Consider the following 22,826-nt stretch of genomic DNA (forward strand, 5'->3'; position numbering starts at 1 on the left):
TTTATTTATCCAAAGTCCCAACATAGACATGAAACTTAACCAACTTCTACAACTAATTTTTACAACTTCTTATTCATTAGTTAAATATTCAAAATTTGCAAAAATAAAATAAAATAAACAGAGCCAGAATTTGTAGAAGTTGTTTGGAGTTTGAATAAATTAATAATGAAGTAATAATTTGAGTTGATGTTTGAACCAAAATTTTTAAAATATTGAACAAAATATTAAAACACTTTTATTTTAAATTATTATTTTTTATTTTATTAGTATATAAAATATTCTTTAAGTCCTTTAAAAAAAATAAAAAAAAATAATCATTACTTTTTCAAAATCAAGTCAAAATTTAGGATTGCTTAATGGGAGAATCACTTTCCTTCCAATTTCTTACCATTCTCCGTTATCAATCTTTCACGGGAGTCCTTTTATAATGCAAACCTTTATTACGTAATAGATGACTCTTTACTAATATAATTTATTTAATTTTTTTTACAAATAATTATTATAAAGATTTTATTTATTTATTAATTAGAGAGGCTATAATTATAAGTTTTAATTAATTTTTATTGTAGTATATATAATTTTAATTAAATTAAAGTTAATTCATAATAATTATATATAAAATATATGTATAAACTTAATATTAAACTTATTTGACATTATTGAAAAACATACTTACCGAAAATAGTTATTGAATTTTATAATTATAGTAAATAAAAAAAAGTTACATAATAATATAATAAAAAAGCTGAATAAAAATAAAGTCTGGTCTATCCCACCTACCTATACCTACCTAGAAGATGACGTTAAAGACAGAGAGTGATAGGGGAAAGGTTGCTTTCACTTTCACCACCTACTACTATTTGTAATTTATATTATGATCTCTCTCTAAACATACGTACCCAAATAGTTTTTCTAAGTAGGGTCAGGGTTAGGGTTAGGCTTAGATCTCTAATTTTAAGGTTTTTGTTTTAAGTTTTCATTGAATCTTTTCTTCTTTCTTGATTTCTGTTAATTAGGAATTCATTGCCTGATCAGCTGTTACCGATCGGATAACCGGATCGATGGATGGATGTCTCTTCTCTCTCCGTCCTTTGGGTGGGTTAGGGTTAGATCTCTAATTTCAAGGTTTTTGTTGTAAGTTTTCATTGAATCTTTTCTTCTTGATTTCTGTAAATTAGGTACTCGTTGCCTGATCAGCTGTTACCGATCGGATAACCGGATGAATGTCTCTTCTCCGTCCGTTGAGTGGTTTTGATTGATACCAGGCTCGCTGTCTCAAGAACGAAAACACCGGACCGGTCTAGGTATGTATAAGGTAGAAGAGAAGCCTCAAAATCAAAATTGAGTAGCCATCTTTGCTTCATGAAATAATTTACGGATTAATTTATTTTCTATGCACTGCTTTCATGACTATTGTGATTGTGATTGGAATTGGTTCCTGGTCACTAGTAAAACGCCTATTTTCAAAGTAGTGGCGATATAGTTACCGTCATTATTAATTGATAGTGCTCTTATTAATTATACCAATAGGTTTTTTATATTATTTTCTTTCTTTTACCAGTAACCACTCTTCTCTCTATCATTTCTCTATCATTTCGCATATCCAGTCGTTCTCTTCTGAAATCGGTATTCTCTCTTTCAATCCTTTTTTTTATTTACTGTTTTCATCTATAATTTTTCTAGTGTTTATGTTCCAGCGACGGTTTATGTTGCCGGAGAATGCGAAGACGGAGCAGATAAAGGAGTTCGGAGAACGGCGTTCTGACTGTGACAGTTCTCAAGGAGCAGGATTCTTAGAGCATCTCCAGCGCATGACCTGTTCCCGCATCAAACAGCGTGGAAAAGGGCAGGTCATTGATTTTTTTCATTTTTTGCATTGTAGGTAAAAGCAAAAAGAGGGCAATGCCCTCTATACCGGTCATGCCCACTTCTGACTTTTTCATCATTATATAATATAATATATTATATAATATATTAAGAATATTAGTTATATATTTAATTATAATATTTTTTCTTACTATTTTTAAGTAACATTATAATAACATTAAATAAATATATATTCTAAAGTTTTACTATAAGATAGAATATTAATTATATATTAAATTATAATAATATTAATTATATATTTAATTATAAAAATATTATAATATTTTATTATAATATAGAAATATTAATTATATATTCTCAAATTTTCCTATAATATACTATAATATATATAATTTAGGAATATATGTTATATATTCTCAAATTTATTCGTTTTTAATATTATAATATATTTTAAATTATAAAAATATTTTATATTTTCTATTAATTATATTAATATGTTTTAAGGGTGAAATTTTAAATTCTCCTTTAATATATATAACACAGGAATATTACTTATATATTTAATTAATAAATATATTTTTTAAATAAATTAATATATTTTTTATTAAGTATATTAACACGTGAGTTTAAAATCTCAAATTTTCCTATAATATAACTATAATATAGGAATATTAGTTATAATATTCCTATATTATAAATTAGTTATTTATTTAAAATATTATAAATAAAATTTATTATTTAGATAAGCGGGCGGGCGGAAACATTGGAGTGTTTTGGTCAACTACAATGTGTGCCCGCTTTCTGCTACAATGTGTGCCCGCTTTCTGCTGATGTGGAATATTTGATTTCACAAAATAAGAGGGCAGATGCTCTTAAATCTCTAATGGAGAGCTCCATCCTTAAATTACACTTGCTGCTTAATTACTGTGAAAATGTAAATATGGTTTTATGACTTCTAGGGTTTTGGAAAGAAGTAAACTGTTAATACAAGAATCAAGATCCTTGTTTAGTGCCCAAACTGACTCCTTCACTCAAAGGGGTTCACAGCTACAGTCTACAGAGGCGATGGTGGTCACAACAAAGCTACTCAGTCTGCAGTTCCTCCATCGGCCGCTCAAGGCTCGAAATACCTTACTTCTCTTGCCCAAACTGACTCCTTCACTGTCTTTTTCTGTCCTGAATCCCTCTGTCGCCGGCCTCAGAAATTTCTCCTGCACTCGTCCATTATGTTCTAGCCTGAACCATCCCCCTGAGGTCACACACATACATATCTCTCTTTCGCTCCCTACATATTCATTCTATATACCGTGTTTAGAAACTTGTCTTTTGCTACATATTCCATTCTTCATCGCACTTCGTTTTCCGATTTTGCAGAACTACAGATATGGGTCAGATCCAGTATTCCGAGAAATATTTTGATGATACTAATGAGTATCGGTAATTAACATCATCGATTTCTACTTTACTCTCATCTCTCCTTTGTTTATTATATTCGTGGCTTCGATTTCTGATTTCTTTTAACGTTTTGTAGTCATGTGGTTCTTCCTCCAGAAGTGGCTAAGCTGCTTCCCAAGAATCGTCTTCTATCTGAGGTAGTTTTAGCATCATACTCATCCAGAAATTTCTTATTTCATTGTAGATGGATTGATAGATAAATCATTAGACGGCTGTTTAAATAAAAACACTAATTCTCTTGTGACAGTCTGTTCTGTTCTTTCCTAGTTATTTGTTTATCATATTTTACACAGATATTAAATTATTCAATTGAAACATTTGTATCTACAATAGGACAGGTTTTGAAACAATTTAGTCGTTTTGGGGCTAGGGTTTTGATTATGTTAGGACAGTTCTGTTATGAGCTTGCAATTGATGTTCAGAAGGGAATTGCATAGTTGTAGTTAGGAAGATGATGATTGGATTTCTGTTTCAGATTTCAAGTTATTAACAGAGAATGGGATTTGGCTTAAATAGCTATATTGGCTCTCGATGGTGCCTCTAGTTGTACGGTTTCTGTACCCCAAAACTCTCTTGATGTTGATTTGTTTTTTCATGAAATTTAAACTAAACTTCTGAATTGGTAAAAGGTCATTATAGCAGTTGGGACAAAGTTACAAGCTATAATAACTCAAATGGCAGTTGAAATCCAAGAAAGGCATGCTGTTGTACAAGGCATACCTCTAGTTCAAGTCTCAGACAAACACTTTTGGTTTTCCTGGCCTAAATTAGTACTCCATTTAATTCATCTAACTCTCTTTCAGGTATTATCCTTATACTCATCTCCATTTCTTATACCCACCAACCATAACTTGTTAACATTGTCATTTTGTAAATTATTCAGAATGCATTCGAGCTTAATTACTTCTTCTGGATATGAGTAATGATTTCATTATTTCATTCTTCCACTAGTCAATTCTCGTGATTAATGAGTTGTTGTTGTATTGTGTTGTGTTGCAGTTTGAGTTTGGGTTGAGGTCCTGCTTTCATAAGAACTTTAAACTTCAAATATTGAGAGTTATTGTCGGGTAAGTTGTTAAACATAATGGGCCATCATTTGTGATTTACATTTTTATTGACAATTTCTTGTTTGTTTGGTTGTAGGATAGGGACACAGTTTCTGTGCAGTTACATAACTCTTCCACTATACGCACTTGTGACACAGGTTGTTATTTACTTGCATTAAAAAAAAATCATATAAATTGATATTCTTGTGTAGCCATCATTTCTCCAGAGATGCCTACGGTACAAAGTACAGGCAAAGCACAAAAGGAGGTATCATCCTTCAATGTTTTTGTTTTTAATGCTCTTAAGTAGGCCTTACATACTCTTAAAAGTTCTGCAGTTTTACATAATGTATATTTGCATGTTGAACGTTCAACCACTTGTTATGCTTTCCATTCTTACCAATTTTCCAATTTGTCTAAAGAATTTGTAGAATAGAAGCACAGATCTTTGTCCTTCTGTTTCAACAGCTACATTAAGGCTGTGGAATCATATCTTAAGACCCTGCTTCCTTTCACTTCTACAAAGATCTTGAGAGATGGTCTGTTCCTCTGAATCTAATCAACCAGATAATTAGCGCAAAAGACAAATCCCCTTATGACTCGTACACATACAACAGTACTCTTAATACTTCTTTATCAAATAGTATCCGGTAACGATCTTCAATTGTTTTTTCTCCTTACTGAGAACTATTTTGATGCTACTTTTTTATTCGCGCTTCACCCCTCTTTAATTGAGTTGGTTTAGTTTTTCTTGAATACCCTTTTGAGTTTTATAATTGTTCTTGTGATTGAAGATATTCCATATGGAAGTGATAGTTAAAGTCTTACTTTATAAATAAAATCGCCAAAGCCTTACTGAGAACTATCCTGTTGCTACCTCTTTATATGTTCTGCAGCATCTAATATATCTTTCTATTGTTCGATTTATTGCTTGTTTGCATAGCCCAGTGATATAAGTGTTCTTTGATATTCATCTCTAGTTATTAAGAAATACTACTAATTTTGGGTAATACATTTTGTAGGTCGTTTAGTTAACATGGATCTCTAATAAATAAAATACTTCTAATTTTTTTAGTAATTCTTTTTGTAGGTTGAGAAGTGGTAATGTAGTATTCAACTACAGGTACTTTAACAATAAATTGCAGAGAACTGAAGGTATTCTTGTTGTTCAAATGTCCTATTTTTCAAACTGCCATATAAATTAAATAATAGTTTATCTTAGGGAATAGGCACTAAACATTCCAGTCCCAACCTAAATTTATGTTTCATCATATTCCTTATTATTTAATATTTGTTATAGTGTAACAAAACAAATTTTAAATTCTTAAAAGACATTTTTGTTAAAACATTAAAGTTTTCATAAAATTGTTGCATTATGCGAACAGTCGTTTAGAGATGTTGTTTACCCAAAAACCACAATCCAAAGAAAAAAAATGCGGGTTAGAAGAAGAAATGAGCGAGAAATATAAAGACCCTACATAATCTTAGCATCCATGTATAGATCACTAAAAGCAGTTAGTATGAAGTTAATCAGGAGCTGTCTAGAATATCATTCATTTGAATTTCTACTACTGCCAACATTGCCATTTCAAGCTGCCTTTGAGGTGTGTATCCGATGTTTTCCTTGAAAATGCAGTTACAGAAGACTTCTCTTGCCCGTTCTGTTTGGCCAAATGTGCTAGTTTTAAGGTGAATCTTCTTGTCTATTTTATCTACTTCACCTTTTCAATATGGAATTTAATGTGCTAGTCTCTTCCCTAGTATTTTATTTTGTTTATTTATTTTTATAAATAAAATAATCAAGGATAATTTTTATTATTGAGAAGATGTCATACAAAATATAGATTATCTATTTATAAGATACTCAAGATAGTATTATATTTAATCTAATCACATACTATATGTGAATCAACCTAATCTTTTTATTCTAGGAGTATCATATATGATATATCTAGTATGCACGATCGGGTGCGTGTTTTACCAATCTGAAATCAGATACTCTCCCTCAAGTCCAACCCGTAAGTCTTAATGTTGTTTTCCCTAAAAAAGTCTTAATGTTGAATTGTGATACCATGTATAATATATAAAATGTATAATATATAAAGTGAAATTGTATTATTAAGAATATTTATATTTAGATAATCTATTATGGATTGCAAGGGAGAAGTTATGTGATATACTCTTGCAGGTACCATCTCAAATTTGTTTCTTGTTTCACCACGTTCTGACTTCAACATCTTGTCAAATAGCATGAAAATACACTTTCCATTGAGATCTTGTGAATGCATTTCATCATTTTCCCCCTATTTTCCTAAATTTCTTTGGAACCTTATTATCTTTTGTGACAAAAATGGAAGAGATGAAGTTGGGTAATGTAGATTTGTCTCCCAGACTCTTTTACACCTTAGAGATTGTAGACATTGCTTTGTTCCTCATGAAAATTTGTTGTTTATGAGTTTCATCATTCAGTGAAACCAGAAATAGGGCTATTGGTTATTTGGTTAGGCTTACATTAAATTTGTTTTTCTTATCGTCGTGAATATAACCGCCGTGATGTTAAATCGAGCTTGTTTCTGTTTTACAAATTCGAATCTGTTGATTATGTTTTAGTAACTGATTTAAGTAGAGAAGTGGTTGGAAGATGAAAGAGGAGTCATATCTCTATAGGAGTAGCTATTGGAGTGTTGTTTTCTTTATTGACACTCTTGTGTATCAAATATCAAAGATTGTTTTATGATCTAAAGTCTTAATAGGTGACTGTGGATGATTATTTGGTTTTGTATTGAGGTAGTTGATGAATGTTTTTTTTTAATAAAAAAAAAGGTCTATAGCGATTGGTAAAATTACCAATCGCCAAACCTAATGAGCATCACCAATTGTCACTAACCAATCGCCATAGCCTTTACCTGGGTAGTAGCGATTGGTTATTTAACCAATCGCCATATGTCTATAGCGATTGATCATACCAATCGCCGCCGTTGCCAATTATTGCAATAGCTAGAAGACCTTTGCCGATTGAGAGCGATTGGTACATGACCAATCGCTATAGACATATGGCGATTGGTTAAATAATCAATCGCAATAGACCTATATCGATCGATTTGATTCATTTGAAGGTTAATAGCGATTGGTTTACCATTCGCTATAGGGTATTTTTTTTACTAATACTAGTATCCCTCTATGGGTGAGGCAGGATTGCTCATAAGCATTATTGGATGCTTGTCTTTGATGTTTTTTTCTATTCCTGGACATCTGACTGTTCATCTAAGTGTTTGTGTAAAATTTTCCTGGATACATGAGTGTAAGATTGTTTGGAAAATGGGCATATTTTTAGTGGATATTTTGTAGCTTCAACAATGATAGAGAATTGTATTGTAACATGATGAGAAGGGGAGAATCTCATGAGAGAATCTGTTGGAAAAAAATAGCTAAGCTAAGGATATTAGGAATGTTGATGAAGCTGAAGTTATTTGTTGTTTCAGTGAACTAGTGTTTGATTGTGGAATTATGAACATTTCATTGCAGAAAATGTAAGTGGAGCTAGAGAGCTTCCAGGTGCTGCTCTATTTTGCCTGCCCTGGTCTCCAATAGATGTCACTTATGATTTATTTTTTTATTAATTTGTCTATGCTGAAGTTTCTTATGTTTTTTTTTTCAAACTTTTAAACTGCTTTATCAGTGTTTAGGGACTACAAGGTGTACATGCAAAATATGAAAATATGATTGTGAAGATAGCTGAATCTTTGCTGCTCTCAAGGAATATCTTAATTACACTTATTTCACTGCAATCTTGGAGAACACTCGTACAACGATTTTGAAGATTTGGCTGACATTCTGCTTTATATGTAGCAAGCTCTCGGTTGGCCTTTCTCCACTATTTCACCATGCTTTCTTTCTTGATGTTCAATTGAAGTATCATTGTTCTGCTTTGTGCCTTAGAATAGAATAACTCATGACACAATGATCTTATGTAAGTTCATTTAATGATTGCAGCTCAGTGTGGGTGTGGATTTGGATGGAAAGAAAATGGAGCCCGAGAGCAATGTTTCCCTTCTTGCTCTCTTCAAAAAGAAAAAGGAGAAGCCAAGGTCTTAGCAGGGAAAGTAGCCGAACCCCCACTCCAGCAGCAACTAAACCTGCTCTCAATGTTTCCCAGAGGTATTAAATAATCTTCTTCTTCAGAATAATTTATTTCATCTCTTTGAGTTTGATTAGTTAATTAATTGGATTTTTGTTTGGTGTTCTAACTAGGTTTCAACTCTACATCAATATACCCACAAACAAAACAAAAGAGATTCCCACAAGTATGTAATTTCTTCCCTAAATTTTTCATTTATGTTTTCTCGAGTTTTTATCTATAATTTCATTTAATTATTTATCATTTAAGAAAACTGACATTATTTTTTTTTTGTCAATAATATATTTATCTCCACAAAATTAAGTCACAATTTATTTTTTTAAATGTCATACAATATATATATATATATAAAATATGTGAGATTCATTTTTTCATTTGTAGCATTAAATTTAATTTAATTACCAAAATATCCTTTATTATCTTTTTCATCAATTACCCTAAATTTGCACTTACATTGTCTAAAAAAGAAATGGTTTTGTCTACTATTAAGCAAAAAAAAAAAACACACTAAAACCACAAATCTCTAATATAAAAAAACCCAAAAAATTCATATAAGGAAAATCAAATAAATCAATTAATCTCTCCATCTTTATAGGGATTTTATAAATAATAATCTTCAAAAATTGTTATTCTTATTATCAACCTTAATTTACTTTTGTAACTTTGTCCAATTTATCACATTCTTAATAATTCTTGAAGATTTGAGAATTAGGTTTCAGATGAGAAATAATACATAAATATTTAATTGTGTATAAATATGAAGTATAAATATTTTAATATTGCGTATAAATATGTGTATTTGATAATTGTGTTTCTTATGAAGAATAAGATTGAATAGAATTTTGACACATCATCTAATCTATTGGAGTTGATTTGATCTAAATGGTCACGTTTTAATATTTAAATTTTTTAACATTTTCTCTCCACCTATTAAATTTTTAAAAATATTATTTAAATTTATTTATATGTAAAATATTATATTAATTGTAGTCCCACAACAAATATATATTTATGATCTTGCTATTTTAATTTTTCAATAGCTTATGATTGTAGTAAAATCTAGTTTGATATCTTTTAGTTTTTTCTTAAATATCTCGATTTTTGGATTCAGTTTTCCGCAAAGATATAAATTTCTTGTAGAGGTCCATTTCAGGACAAGCAAATGCCAACTATCAAATGCCAACTATCGATATTTAGAAGCTCAATTGGTAAGATCTCTAATTTCAACTCTCATAGGGTTAGGGTTAGATCTCTAATTTCAAACTTGTTTTCAGGCTCAGTTATTTAGATTACAAATAAGAAGACGTTTACTTAATTGAAGAAAGTTTATTCTATGCTAATGAGGTTAGTCGACAATGTCAATCTATTACACTTTTAAAATTTATTATTGCATGTTACATCCACCAAAACTTTACAAATAGTTTATTTTAAATGACCAAAAACTAAATGCTGCCTTGATTGATTAAACAACAATACATACTTAAAACAGAGGAAGATTTTATTTCCGTCTCTATTAAACAGAAGATAATAATATCTAATATTAACTAGACATTTAACTCTTATTAAGACACCTATTAAACAAAAGATAATAATGTCTAATTTTTAATTAATTAATTTTATTTTCAACACTCCTTTGTAAAATTAATTTTTCTTCGTGATTTCAAACATACTCCTCATTCTGTTGAAAACTTCCACTTCAAGAGGCTTCATAAAAATATATGTAATTTGATCAACATATTTCACATATTTAAGTTTGATTTATTTTTTCGTAATATTCTCTCGGATGAAGTGATATGGCGTATTGATGTGTTTACTTCGATCATGAAAAACATGATTCATTGCCAAAGCTTTAGTAGACTTGTTGTCGACAAAAATTGTGGTCGCTTCAGTCTTTTGACAAACCTATTTCCTAAAACATTATTCTTAGTCAAATTGCGTGACAAACGCATGTTGTCATCACGACATATTGAGCTTCACAAGATGATAGCGAGACTGTCGCTTGTTTTTTCGAACTCCATGAGATTGCATTAGACCTCATAAAAACACTATTTCAGTTGTTCTCTTCCGATCATCTATATCTCTAGAAAAATAACTATCGAAATATCCAATATGTTGAAATTCCTTGAACGATGAATAAAACAATCCAAAATTAATCGTACCTTTCAAATATCACAAAGTTCTTTTTATCGTTTTCATGAGTTCTGTCGTGGGCACCTCCATGTATCGACTAATAATTTCAACACTAAAAAGAATATACGTTCGAGTAAATGTCAAATACCTTAGACATCTAACGAGACTTTTGAACAATGTTGGATCTATATTTTCTCCCTTTCATACTTGCTCAATTTAGCTCCAACCTCTATAAGGGTAGCCACCGGTTTTCTATTCAACACATTGAATATATCTAGAATTTCCTTCACATATGCTTGTTGCCCAATAAAAATTTCATCATCCGATTGACGCACTTCTAATCCGAGATAAAATGACATTAAGCCAATATCTTTCATCTCAAATTCTCGGGTTATATCATTTTGAAATCTTTAAAAAGACTCGGATTATTTTTAGTGAAAATAAGATCATCCACGTAAAGGCAAACGAATAAACAATCTCCATTTTTATTCATTTTCACATAAGGTGCATATTCATGTGGACATCTTTCAATGATGTAATGAATTTTAGATGTTGAATAATAGAATGCATTGATTACATCATGAATTCATTACATTTGTAAATAACTAACTATACATAAAATGTAGCCTAATTGTTGGCTAAACACCTACAAAAAAGAGATGCAGCTAAATAACCTATCAAAATAAAACAAATAATAAAGAGCCATGGGATGATGATTCTCCTCGACCATCAAATAATCAATGCTCGGGAAGGTGATATGATCCACGGTCGCACCATCTGCCTCCCCTCCTCTAGATCCACGATCATTAATATCAACATCACCTGAGAGAACTTTTCCGTCGTCTCTCGTTCATTATTAGAATATCCGTGTTGAATGTGTGTAGCACCAAGTAAATCTAAATCTAACTTGGCGATAAAAGGAACTCGAAAGTGATATTTACTAGATAGACTCATGTAGATTATTATATTGATAGCAGTTATGACTGCTAACAATATATATAAAAATAAACTACTGAAGGGTTTTTCAAGAGAGCTAGTGGTCGCAAACTTCGAGTAATCCGACATTGAAGCATATAGTCATTATTTGTCTTAAATATACCAGGGATATTGAATGTGTACCCATGTTTTTTAGGCAATCTTCGTGAAAAAATTCATTTGCCCAATTACTCCAATGGTATTGACGATGCCCACAAATACTAGTTGGGGAGTGATCTGAAACACATACATCCCTCCAGCTGCTCTATGTGCTAACAATGTACGTTAAACACCCTCCACTACGACTAACACCATCATTGATAAAAAAAAATGAATGTAAATTTGACCCCAATCCTACGAATGAGTGTGATGCGGATTTACAAATTGGTGAGCCTGTTGAAAAGATGAACAATAACTCGATCATAGAAGATGATCGATAGTGAAACCGTGATAACGAGAATGCTGTTCAGAATTAGAAGGAGAATCGAGAATGAAATTTAGTGCTGGTTCATCTTATGTACTTGAACCACGATGTAAACGTTGTTAATTAGTGTTGGGACAAAAAAAAGACTGTAGTCGGGAAAATATGAAAAAAACAATCTTTTAACTTCCTCCAATCACATAACATTGAAGAGATCGTGAACTTCTAGTCACGATGAACTCCTCACTAAGAGATCGAGAAAATTAAAAGATTGTTTCAGATTTTTTCTATTTTCCTGACTACCGTCTTCTTTTTTGTCCCAACACTGGTTAACAATATTTACATCGTGGCTCAATTACATAAGATGAATCACTATCAAATTCCATTCTCGATTCTTCTTCTAATTCTGAACAACATTCGCGTTTCACAGTTTCATTATTGATCATCTTCTATAATCGGGTTGTTGTTAATCTTTTCAGCAAGCTGACCGGTTTGCAAATCCGCATCACACTCCTTTGTAGGATTGAGGTCGGATTTGAATTCATTTTTTTTATCGATGGTGGTGACAGTCATAGTGAAGGGTGTCTCACGTGCATTGTTAGCACATAGAGCAGTTAAAGGGATTTTTGTGTTTTGGCTCACTCCCCTATTTGATATTTGTGGGCATCGTCAATACCATTTGAGTAATTCGTCAAATGGATTTTTTTCACGAGGAATGCCCGGAAAGCATGTGTACACATTCGATATCCCTTGTATATTTAAGTCAACCAATGACTCTATGTTTGAATGTCGAATTACTCGAAGCTTGCAACCATTGACTCTCTGAAAAACTCTCTACGTAGTTGTTTATTTTTATATATTATTAGTCGTCATAACTATTATCAATATAATAATCTACGGGGGTCTGTTTAGTAAATATCACCCTCGAGTTTCTCTTATCGCCGAGTTAGATTTATCTAGTGCTACACGCATTTAGTACGGATATTTTGATAATGAACGGGGGACGACGTAAGAGTTGTCAGATGATGTTGATATTAATTATCTAGATCCGAAGGAGGAGAGGCAGATGGTGTGACCGTGGATCATATCACCTTCCTGAGCACGAATTATTTGGTGATCGAAGAGGTTCATCATCCCATGACTCTTTTTATTATTTATTTTATTTTGATAGGTTATGTAGCTACGTCTTTTTTTTATAGGTGTTTAGTTATGCTACATTTTATGTATAGTTAGTTATCTATAAATATAATGAATTCATGATTATAATGAATTCATTATGTAATTATTGCATTCTATTGTCCAATATTTAGAATTCAAACAAGTTTTATCATTCAAATATAACTCTACATGCATATTTATGATTCCCACTGATCAGCACTTACTACATGCATATCTGTATGATCTTCACCACAAAGTAAATTGGAAGAGTGTGTGAGACTAAAAACCTAAACAAACAGAGAGAGTTAGAGTTTGTAATCCATATTATAACTCTATTCAAATAATTAACTTATTTTTTAGTCAAACAAAATCTTAGTTTAAAACTCATTAAAATATTAAAATGTTATTCGAATTAGATCTTAATTTAAATTGTGATAAATTAAAATATAAATTTGGAAACATACTTTAATTGTAATCACGAATCTTCTCTTTTATTAGAATGAAAATGTTCTTTTATCGTTTCTTAGAATTTCTTTAGATGGAATGGTTTTTTCAATTTAATGAATACGTTAATTGTTTTCTCTCTTTTGATGGGCATGCAAAGGAGAAATTACCGTACTTCAAATAATGATCATTACCGTTACAAAATAACTAACATAATCCCTTTCATAAAATTAGAAATATCACTTAAGTATGTTCATTTTATATTAATGACAAATACACTTATAAAACATAAACTTAATTTCACATTAGATCCTATTATTTTGGTTTATATTAAATATGATATTTCCATAATTATTTATTATACTAGTGATTTTATAAATTCTAACAATCTCCCACGGACATGTATGTAAAAAAAGAAATCTATCTTTTCATAGATTAATTATTTACATCAGATGAATTAATTATTCACATAAATAAAACTTTGTAATTATTAATTGTTTATCCTTGTAAATATATTTATGCAATTCCGTCAATTAATTATATGATTTTGTGCCAAATAATATAATCAAATAAATTACACAATATTATCATTCATTTTTTTTTATTAATTTTAACAAAATTGCCACTTAATTATTATTTGTATTAATTAATATAATCCAAATAATGAACAATAATATTGTTATTGAATTTAAATGTTATATTATTATATATAACTTAAATCAATAATATATAGTTTATTGAAGAAGAATGTAATTTTATTTTAAATTAATAACATTTAGTTTATTTTATTAAAAAAATAAAATTATACATTAGTTAAATCATAATTCTTGAATTTAAAATCTGTAATGTTCTCATATTAATTAAATAATAAATCTTCAAACTTTATTTGACCAAATTTCAAATATTCTTATAGCCGAAAGTTAAATTTTCCTTTTATATCCACTTTAATCTTTATATAAAAAGTATAATTTAATTTTTCATTAATTTATTAGTGATCATTAAAGTCAAACTGAGAATTCCTTCTAGAATTAACCAGAGAATTTAAATATCCATAAATTTAGAATATTAATGATAACATTATAAATTTTTATATTCCATATTAATTATTGATATTATCAAAAAATTAATATATCTATATATTCCGAAAAAACATTTTATAAAATTATTTAAATTCATCCATAGAAAAAATTCAAATATATGAATCTTAACTTAATGATAAATTAAATAGTGATAATTCAAATATCTATTAATTTAATAACATCATAAAATTTAATCTTAATTCAAAATATATGAATTATATATTTCTGATTAAAAATTTCAAATCTAAAATATATATATTCAAATTATCAAAATTAATATATATTTATAATATTATGGTTTGAAATTATCAAAACTAATATACAGTAAACTCTAGATAAAATAATATTTGATAAAATTATTACCTCAATAAAGTAATAAATTATTACCGTCCCGACCCGGGCCGAATAGTTAAAGTAATAATTTTGATAAATTTATTAAGTAATATAACTTTTTGACGTATATAGGTTCTAACTGATATAAAATAATAATATATACTATTTTTTAATAAATCAGAATGCCTTAGTGAAATATGAGTGCACCGTTGTCTGTTTTGTATGAAAATTTATATCTGATTGAATTACATTCCTCATTTTTTGAAAATTTTTATGAAGTTGTAGAGTGCTTCTATCATATTGTAGGAAAAAATTACTAAGTTTCATTGCTGCTCTAATTGATTCTTTGCGAGAAACAGGCTCCAAAATACGACTATCATTTTCATTGTCTTCAACTTTATTGTTTTCTCTAAGGCTCTCAATGATTTCTTCATCAGTTAAAATCTCGGTCGTGTATTTTTCACCCGGATTATCCAAAAGTTTATCCACATTTATTGCGTTACGATAGTATAACTCCTTTATTATTGACCTTAATTCCCTAATGTCTTCTTCTTTTAAAGGCTATGAAACCACATTTTCTACCGAACGAAGTTTGCAATGTTGAAAGCAATTTATAATTGTGGTATTCTTAACACCATTCATCAAAGTTGAGATAGCAATGTTGATTGCATCTAAAACATTGACATACTCTGGATTTGTTTCTCTAGCCTCAAACCCCTCTAAAATAAAACAACAAAATTTGCGATGATAATGCATCTCAAATTCTCTTATAATTCCTGCATCACATGTCGTTTGACTAATCTGGATGTTAAAATTTTCAGAAACCCATTTTTTAGCTATTTTTAAGACGAAGCTGGATTCTCGCTTTTATACTCGCACAATGCTTTTAGTATTTTAAATGTCTTGGTTGTATGCTTCACCCATTTGAGATGGAAAGCCATTAGAGATTAATACAACAAGAAAGAAGAGAGTAGTATAAGATTGATTAAAGAAGAAGAGAAGAAAAAAGATAAAAAAGTAGTAGAAGATTGTGTACTTTATTTATATTTGAAGATGAATATTTTGAGATGAAAAAATCATCTTACAACATAGGATATTACACTATTTACAGTAAATATTAAATGACTTTGAGAATAGAAAATGTTTTATAATTGATTATATTTTAACAACTTATACAATAAATATACCTCACTATATAGAGTTTGAATTTTAAAATTCAACAACATTCAATAAAATCATATTTTATTATTATACATGTAAAGTAATAAATTATTACTTTATCGATTAAATAATATTTCGATAATATAATATTTTTAGCTGACTCAACATTATTACTTTATAGAGAGTCTAATGTATATGCCCAATAATATGATTTGAAATTATTATAAATTCATACATATATATCTACACTTACCTTAATTGTAATTATGAATCTTATCTTTCTTTAGAATTAAAATGTTCTCTTATCTTCTCTTTCCTTAAGCTTTCCTTAGATTGAATAGTTCATCCAATTTGATGACTACGTTAATTGTTTTCTCTCTCTGTTGATAAGACTCAAAGGAGAAATGACTGTACTGTTACAAAATAACCCAACATTAGTTATTATAGTTTGGTCATTTTTAATTTAGCACCTTTATGAAATTAGAAATGACATTTATGTATCCATACTTTATATTCATGACAATTACATCCATAAGTCATACACTTAATTTCACATTAAATCACATTATTTTAACTTATATTAAATATGATATTTATATAATTATTTATTATATTAGTGACATTATAAATTCCAATCTAAAATCCTTTAATTAATGAACATTAAAATTTTACATGTATATAGTACAATTGACTTTTAGGCTTTCATTGATCTGTCTAGTCTCATTTCTTTATAGGCTATTTCACTTAACTTGGGAATAAATAGTCATTTACATCCCAAATTTTCACTTATTTATCCATACCGTCTCCAAGTTATTGTACGTATTAAGCTATTTTGGTCCTTTAGATCCCAAATAAGCAAGAATTAAAAATGAGAATTAAAAAAAATCCTGAACGGTTGAAAATATTTCTTATTTTAAAGAGAGATGGGTCACATGATCACATGCTCATAACCCTTTTTTCTTTTCAAAATGTGATTTATTCTTTTAAAAACAAACGAGTCTAAATTTCCAAAACTAAGGGTGATGGAGCGGGGATGACACACTTTATTATCACGCCGAGCAGGTTTGATATTGAGTTAATTATTATATATTAATAATTTAATTCAAATAGTATTAAAAAACCATTTATTCAATCAAAATATAAAATATGAACGAATCTGACTCAATTTACTACTATCAAATATTCAACTATTCATCCCTCTAAAATGTATTAATTATCTATCTTGGAATTTTATTATGTTAGTCCATAAAAAACAAAATAAAATCTTGATCAGGTAAGTCTGTTAAATGATTAAAAAATGATAATTATATGTAGTATACAAAAGAATACCCACAATCCCAAGGGCCTGACACTGACATGAATAACCCACAATCAAGACCATATCATAAGGAATTCAGTCTTTACAGCCTACCAAGATCAGCAAATTACTATATCTGGTAGCAGAAATTCCAACAAACTCAAATTACAGTTTCCAACAATCAAATAAGAATAAGAAGTAGGAAAGTATAGTAAGTAGCATATCATAAGGAACATAAGCAGAATAATTAGTATATCATAAGTAGAGTAAATAGAACAAATAGAAGTCAGCAACTGCTTCCAAAAAGAAGAATCATAAATCTTTTCCTGGTTACCATTTCCGGCATCCATTAAGATGGCCTCAAATTGTCTTCCAATTGAACAAAGACCCTGAATCATTATATCATAAGGAACATGAGTACTGGTCTTGTGCCAAAATCATTCAAAAACAAGTTGTAAATAAGAAGCTTTTTTGGCAACCCTTCATAATATTACACAAACAAACAATTTATGCTCATAATTAATGTTCAATAAAAACATAAAAGTTATTCAAATGATGGAGATAAATACCTTGAAAAACAATCAGGATTCATTATTGTCATCTCCATTGTCTTCACTCAAATCTTTGTTATCAATATACTGCAATTCTTCATTTACATTAGTATCAAACTCATCAATTGCATCATCATCATAAGTACCATCATGATCACACAATTCTGTAATTTCATAAATTGGGATCTTAAATACCAATTCCGTCATTTCATCTTGTTGATATATTTTATCGCTCCAACATTTCTCAACTTTTGTTTTAGCCTTTGTTTTGCAATCAGCCAACCATTCTGTGTTGTCTTTCTTATTACTCGGATAAGGAGTGTAATACACTTGAATGGCTTGTTGTGCTAACACAAATGGTTCATATTTATTATATGGTTCATTGGGATTTATATCAACTAGCTTATATTTTTTATGAACATTGACACCTCTAATGGGATAAAATCATTAACATTTAAATAGCACTATCCGGAGATATGAACCTGGATACTCTAATTTAATAATTTCATCTAAAAATCCATAATAAGCATGATCAACATTGACACATACTCCACTGTTCATTGTAGATTTATTTGATCCATATTTTCGAGTGTTCCAAACAAATCCATTAATGAAATATATATGCCTACTCATAGATGGGATTTTGGGCATCCATGCAAGGTTATAAAGCAACCCTTTTCGGCCACAAGAATAGGACACCTAAAATCTTAAATTATATATTGAATGGTTTTTAATATATACAAATTTATTAACAATGAAAACGTAATTTTAAATTCTTACATGGGTAGAAAAATATTTTGCAAAATCATCACCAACATCGAGAGAATTACAATATACCCTATAAATCATAAGTTTATAATATGTTATATCATGTATATTTATAGAAGTAGTAATAATTATTAAAATATAACGAACTTACTTATAGTACAGATCTACTTTGGGACAATTGAATAGAACATACAGATGTGCGGCTCGAAGTTCTTCATCGTTCAAATGTCTAGGCGTCAAACTACTACTTGGGCGTGTTCAAGGTAATTGAATATAGAATGTGGAGGAATAGATATATTAATTGCACCTTCTATATTTCTTTGTGGTCTTTTCCTTTTTGATTGCACATGTGGTTCAAAAAAATGTGATGCAAATGTGGACATTTCTTCAACAATATAAGAGTTGCATATAGATACTTCCACTTTTACTTTATTTTTCACTTTCTTCTTTAAATGATTTAAGAACCTAAAAAAACTCCATATTATTAACCAATCATAAATAATATATAACTTAAATATAATATATAGTGTACATTTCAAATGGATACATCCATCTATAATGAACGAGACCTCCAACTTTGGCTTCATAAGGAAGATGCACCAAAATATGCTCCATTGAGTCAAAGAAAGATGAAAGAAATATTCTTTCTAGATTACAAAGAATCACTGGAATATTAGTTTCTAATCTTTCAATATTTGAGATACTCAACGTTGTAGAGCAAAGTTTATGAAAAAAATTACTCAAATATGTTAACGTACCCCACACATAATTCGGCAGTAATTTCTTCAAAACAATTGGAATCAATTGTTCCATGAAGATATGACAATCATGGATCTTCAGCCACTTCAACTTGCATTCACTTAAATCAATACATCTTACAATGTTTGACACATAACCATCCGGAAATTTCAGACTTTTAAGCCATTCAAGCACTATTCGATTTTCTTCTTTGGTTAATGTGTAAATAGAATTAGGCTTTGGGTCATTGCTATCAGGATGCACATGTAATGTGGGACGATTGCAAAGAAGAAAAATTGTCTGAACTGATGTTATTCTGATAAAAATTGTCTATGACAATCAAAGTAACAATGCTTCATACCAAACTTAAGTCTGAAGGATTTTTATTTTTTCATACAAATTGGACATCCATCAATTCCGGCAGTACTTAAACTAGATAGTATTGCATAAGCTATAAAATCATTAATGTTCCATAAAAGAGTCATTTTCATATTGAATGTTTGTCCACTTGATATGTCAATTGTTGAAACACCTTCAACCCATAATTGTTTTATCTCTTCTATTAATGGTTACATATAAATATCAATAATTTTCTTTGGATTTTCTGGACCGGGCACAATTAAAGAAAGAAATAGGTATGGTGTTTTCATACACATATCTAGTGGAAGATTGTATGGAGTCACAATCACTGAGCAACAAGAATATTTTTTCTAGACATACCAAAAGGTGCAAATCCATCGGCGCACAATCCTAAACGAATATTACGATTCTCTGCTGCAAATTCTTGATATGAACGATCAAATGATTTTCATGCTTCTCCATCTGAAGGATGACACATCACATCATTTTCAATATCATGTCATGCATGCCATGTCATATGTTCTGTTCTCACATGTGCTGCATAAAATCTCTACAATCTTGGTGTTAAAGACAAATATATTAATTGTTTACAAAGCTTTTTTCCTTTTTAATTTTCCATCATTTTGCTCGTATCTTGGTTGTAAGCAAAACTTACAATGTTCCGATATATTCTCATCTTTCCTGAAAAGCATACACACTTTATTGCACGCATCAATCTTTACAACCGGTAAACCTAAATCTTTAACCAATTTCTTCACATTATAATAATTTGTAGTCAAGTTGTTGTCATGTGCCATTAGGTCGCACATTAAATTGATAATATCATCCATTGAGCTTTCAGATAAATTATGATTAGATTTGAGGCTGATAAGTCTCACAATTATTGATAATTGTGTTTCACTTGGGTGACCTTGCCAAATTGCAACATTTAACATTTCTCAAAATTTGTCTACTTCAACAAGATCAACTAAAGGAACGTGTAAGGAAGAACTTTCATTTTCATTTTGTATCGGCGGATCACAACTAACAGTAGCATTGAAGATCATTTTACAAAACAAATTAGTGTCATCAACACTAAATTTTGGTTCAACATTAACTTGTCTACCCGAAAATTGCACAAAATAAGTTGGTGGTTCACCATGACATACCCATGTATAATAGTTCTCAACGAAGTCACTTCGATAAAGATGACTTCTACAAGTTTTTGAATCCTGAAATTTACGATTTCCACATTTTCTACATGGGCACAAAATATATCCTGCATTCATAAATTTAGTATTCTGCGTAGAAAATATATAATCTATTCTGTCCCTTTAATAAACTCGTTAGTTAATCCTAAAAAATCTAACAAATTTTTATTGTACATCCACAGTCGATCTTCTCTCATATTTGTCGATCTTCTCTAATATTTATAATATGCACCATGATAATATATATATATATATATATATATATATATATATATATATATATATATATATATATATATATATATATATATATATATATATATATATATATATATATATATATATATTATTATTGGTTCAATAGATTGAATGTTCTAACACAAGATTAGATTTCAAATAGAATTTGCATGATTAACTTCTTTTTATGATTCAATGGGTTGAATCCAGATTTTGCTTACCAAATAAGTTTCATCAGTTTCTTCAGTAATCGCCCCCCATTTGAACCTCTATGTGCAATATTGTAAGGACGAAAGGTCTGGAAATGTTTACGATTTCTATTGCTGGTGGCTAGGAAGAGGATACAATGGCCTAGCAGGGGATTCAAGAAAAAAATAGAACGAGAATGAAAGTGACAACACCACCTGACATCAAAATTTAATTATTCAAAATTTTCAAGAGTTATATTGAATCAGGTAAAGCAATCATTCCTAAACATCATTAATTGGAAATGAACAAAAACGACTCGAAGACCATAAGAAACAAAACCCAGAAATGAACATTTTTAGATTAGAAATGAATATTAAATTATTTTCTTATAAAAGATGATTCATTATTCTTTTCAAATAATTGTGACTTAATTTATGTATAAAAAATTATTGATAAAATTATTTGAAAATAACTTTTTTTTTCTAATATATATTAGAGGTTTATATAATTTATTTTATATTTGAAAATTGTAAGCATGTATATTAATTCTCTTCTTCTTGGTCACAGTACCTTGTATTTTTTTCTTTTCTTCTAAAAGACAAAGACAAGATCTTATAATGTTCGTTTGGTTTTAGGGTTTTTCTTTCTTTCACTACATAACAAAAACTATGCAAGTAACTATAAAATCAAACAAGGATGATTTTAACGTTGAAGTTTTTTTTTTTAAAAAAACAATCATATTTTTATTTTTATCATTAAATTATTTAACTAAAATCTCAAATAAATTTTTAATAATTCAAGTTATCAAATCTCAATTAAATTTTTAATTTTTTTAAACTATAATTTTGTTTACAAATTAAAATTTTCCTACAAATTAAATATCAAACAAGCTTCAAACTATCTTTATTAATGAGATTTGAGAAATGATATTCTCAACGAATGGCAGCGAAAGCAAGGCCATGAATCCTACGTGGCCTTGCCGGTTAGGAGAGAGAAAAAATAAAAAAAATAAAAAAACGTTTCAGTTCCCTCTTTTCTTCTTTTCATTTCTCATTTCCGATGATCACCGACTTCTTCTCTAGCGATTTGGCTCTCTGGCATCCCCGACTTCTTCTTCTTTCTTCATCGTCTTTAGATTGTCTTCCTTCGTGTATCTTCGTGGTTTAAGGTTTCATACTACTATTCTTTTCAGGCTGGTGGTCAAGGTACATCGCAATGCAAGACTCCAAGATCTCCAAGGACTCCAAGGTAAATAAGACATCTTCTTTTTTAGAAATGTAGATCATTTTGATGATTTGAAGATCGGTTAGAGTTTTGCAATTAGAAATT

At 29.4% G+C, this 22,826-nt stretch overlaps 1 protein-coding gene and 1 long non-coding RNA gene across 12 annotated transcripts; both read left to right on the forward strand.

Annotated features, from left to right (window-relative positions):
• Positions 1-949: 949 nt before the first annotated feature.
• Positions 950-1,789, forward strand: LOC124918920. 2 transcript variants are annotated; one of them, XR_007097542.1, is made up of 3 exons: positions 950-1,095; positions 1,179-1,304; positions 1,698-1,789. It is a non-coding gene; the product is annotated as an uncharacterized LOC124918920 (long non-coding RNA). The 2 variants fall into 2 exon arrangements; XR_007097541.1 differs by lacking the exon at positions 1,698-1,789 and adding an exon at positions 1,562-1,610.
• Positions 1,790-2,790: 1,001 nt separating this feature from the next.
• LOC124918713 (MLO-like protein 5) lies at positions 2,791-21,657 on the forward strand. Of its 10 annotated transcripts, none has more exons than XM_047458754.1 (16): positions 2,791-3,264; positions 3,359-3,419; positions 3,758-3,828; positions 3,912-4,085; positions 4,282-4,349; positions 4,426-4,486; positions 4,541-4,596; positions 5,419-5,483; positions 5,965-6,017; positions 7,854-7,858; positions 8,008-8,187; positions 8,322-8,486; positions 8,580-8,632; positions 9,578-9,674; positions 9,741-9,810; positions 21,643-21,657. In XM_047458754.1, the coding sequence occupies exons 3-11, from the start codon at positions 3,814-3,816 to the stop codon at positions 8,012-8,014; spliced, it is 504 nt and encodes a 167-aa protein (XP_047314710.1). In that variant the 5' UTR covers positions 2,791-3,264; positions 3,359-3,419; positions 3,758-3,813; the 3' UTR covers positions 8,015-8,187; positions 8,322-8,486; positions 8,580-8,632; positions 9,578-9,674; positions 9,741-9,810; positions 21,643-21,657. The 10 variants fall into 10 exon arrangements, with proteins under 10 accessions (XP_047314710.1, XP_047314709.1, XP_047314711.1 ...); XM_047458753.1 differs by lacking the exon at positions 21,643-21,657 and adding an exon at positions 18,970-19,215; XM_047458755.1 differs by lacking the exon at positions 21,643-21,657 and adding an exon at positions 15,567-15,581.
• The last annotated feature ends 1,169 nt before the right edge of the window (positions 21,658-22,826 follow it).

Source organism: Impatiens glandulifera, chromosome 1 (genome assembly GCF_907164915.1).
Source record: "Impatiens glandulifera chromosome 1, dImpGla2.1, whole genome shotgun sequence".
Lineage (NCBI taxonomy): Eukaryota > Viridiplantae > Streptophyta > Magnoliopsida > Ericales > Balsaminaceae > Impatiens > Impatiens glandulifera.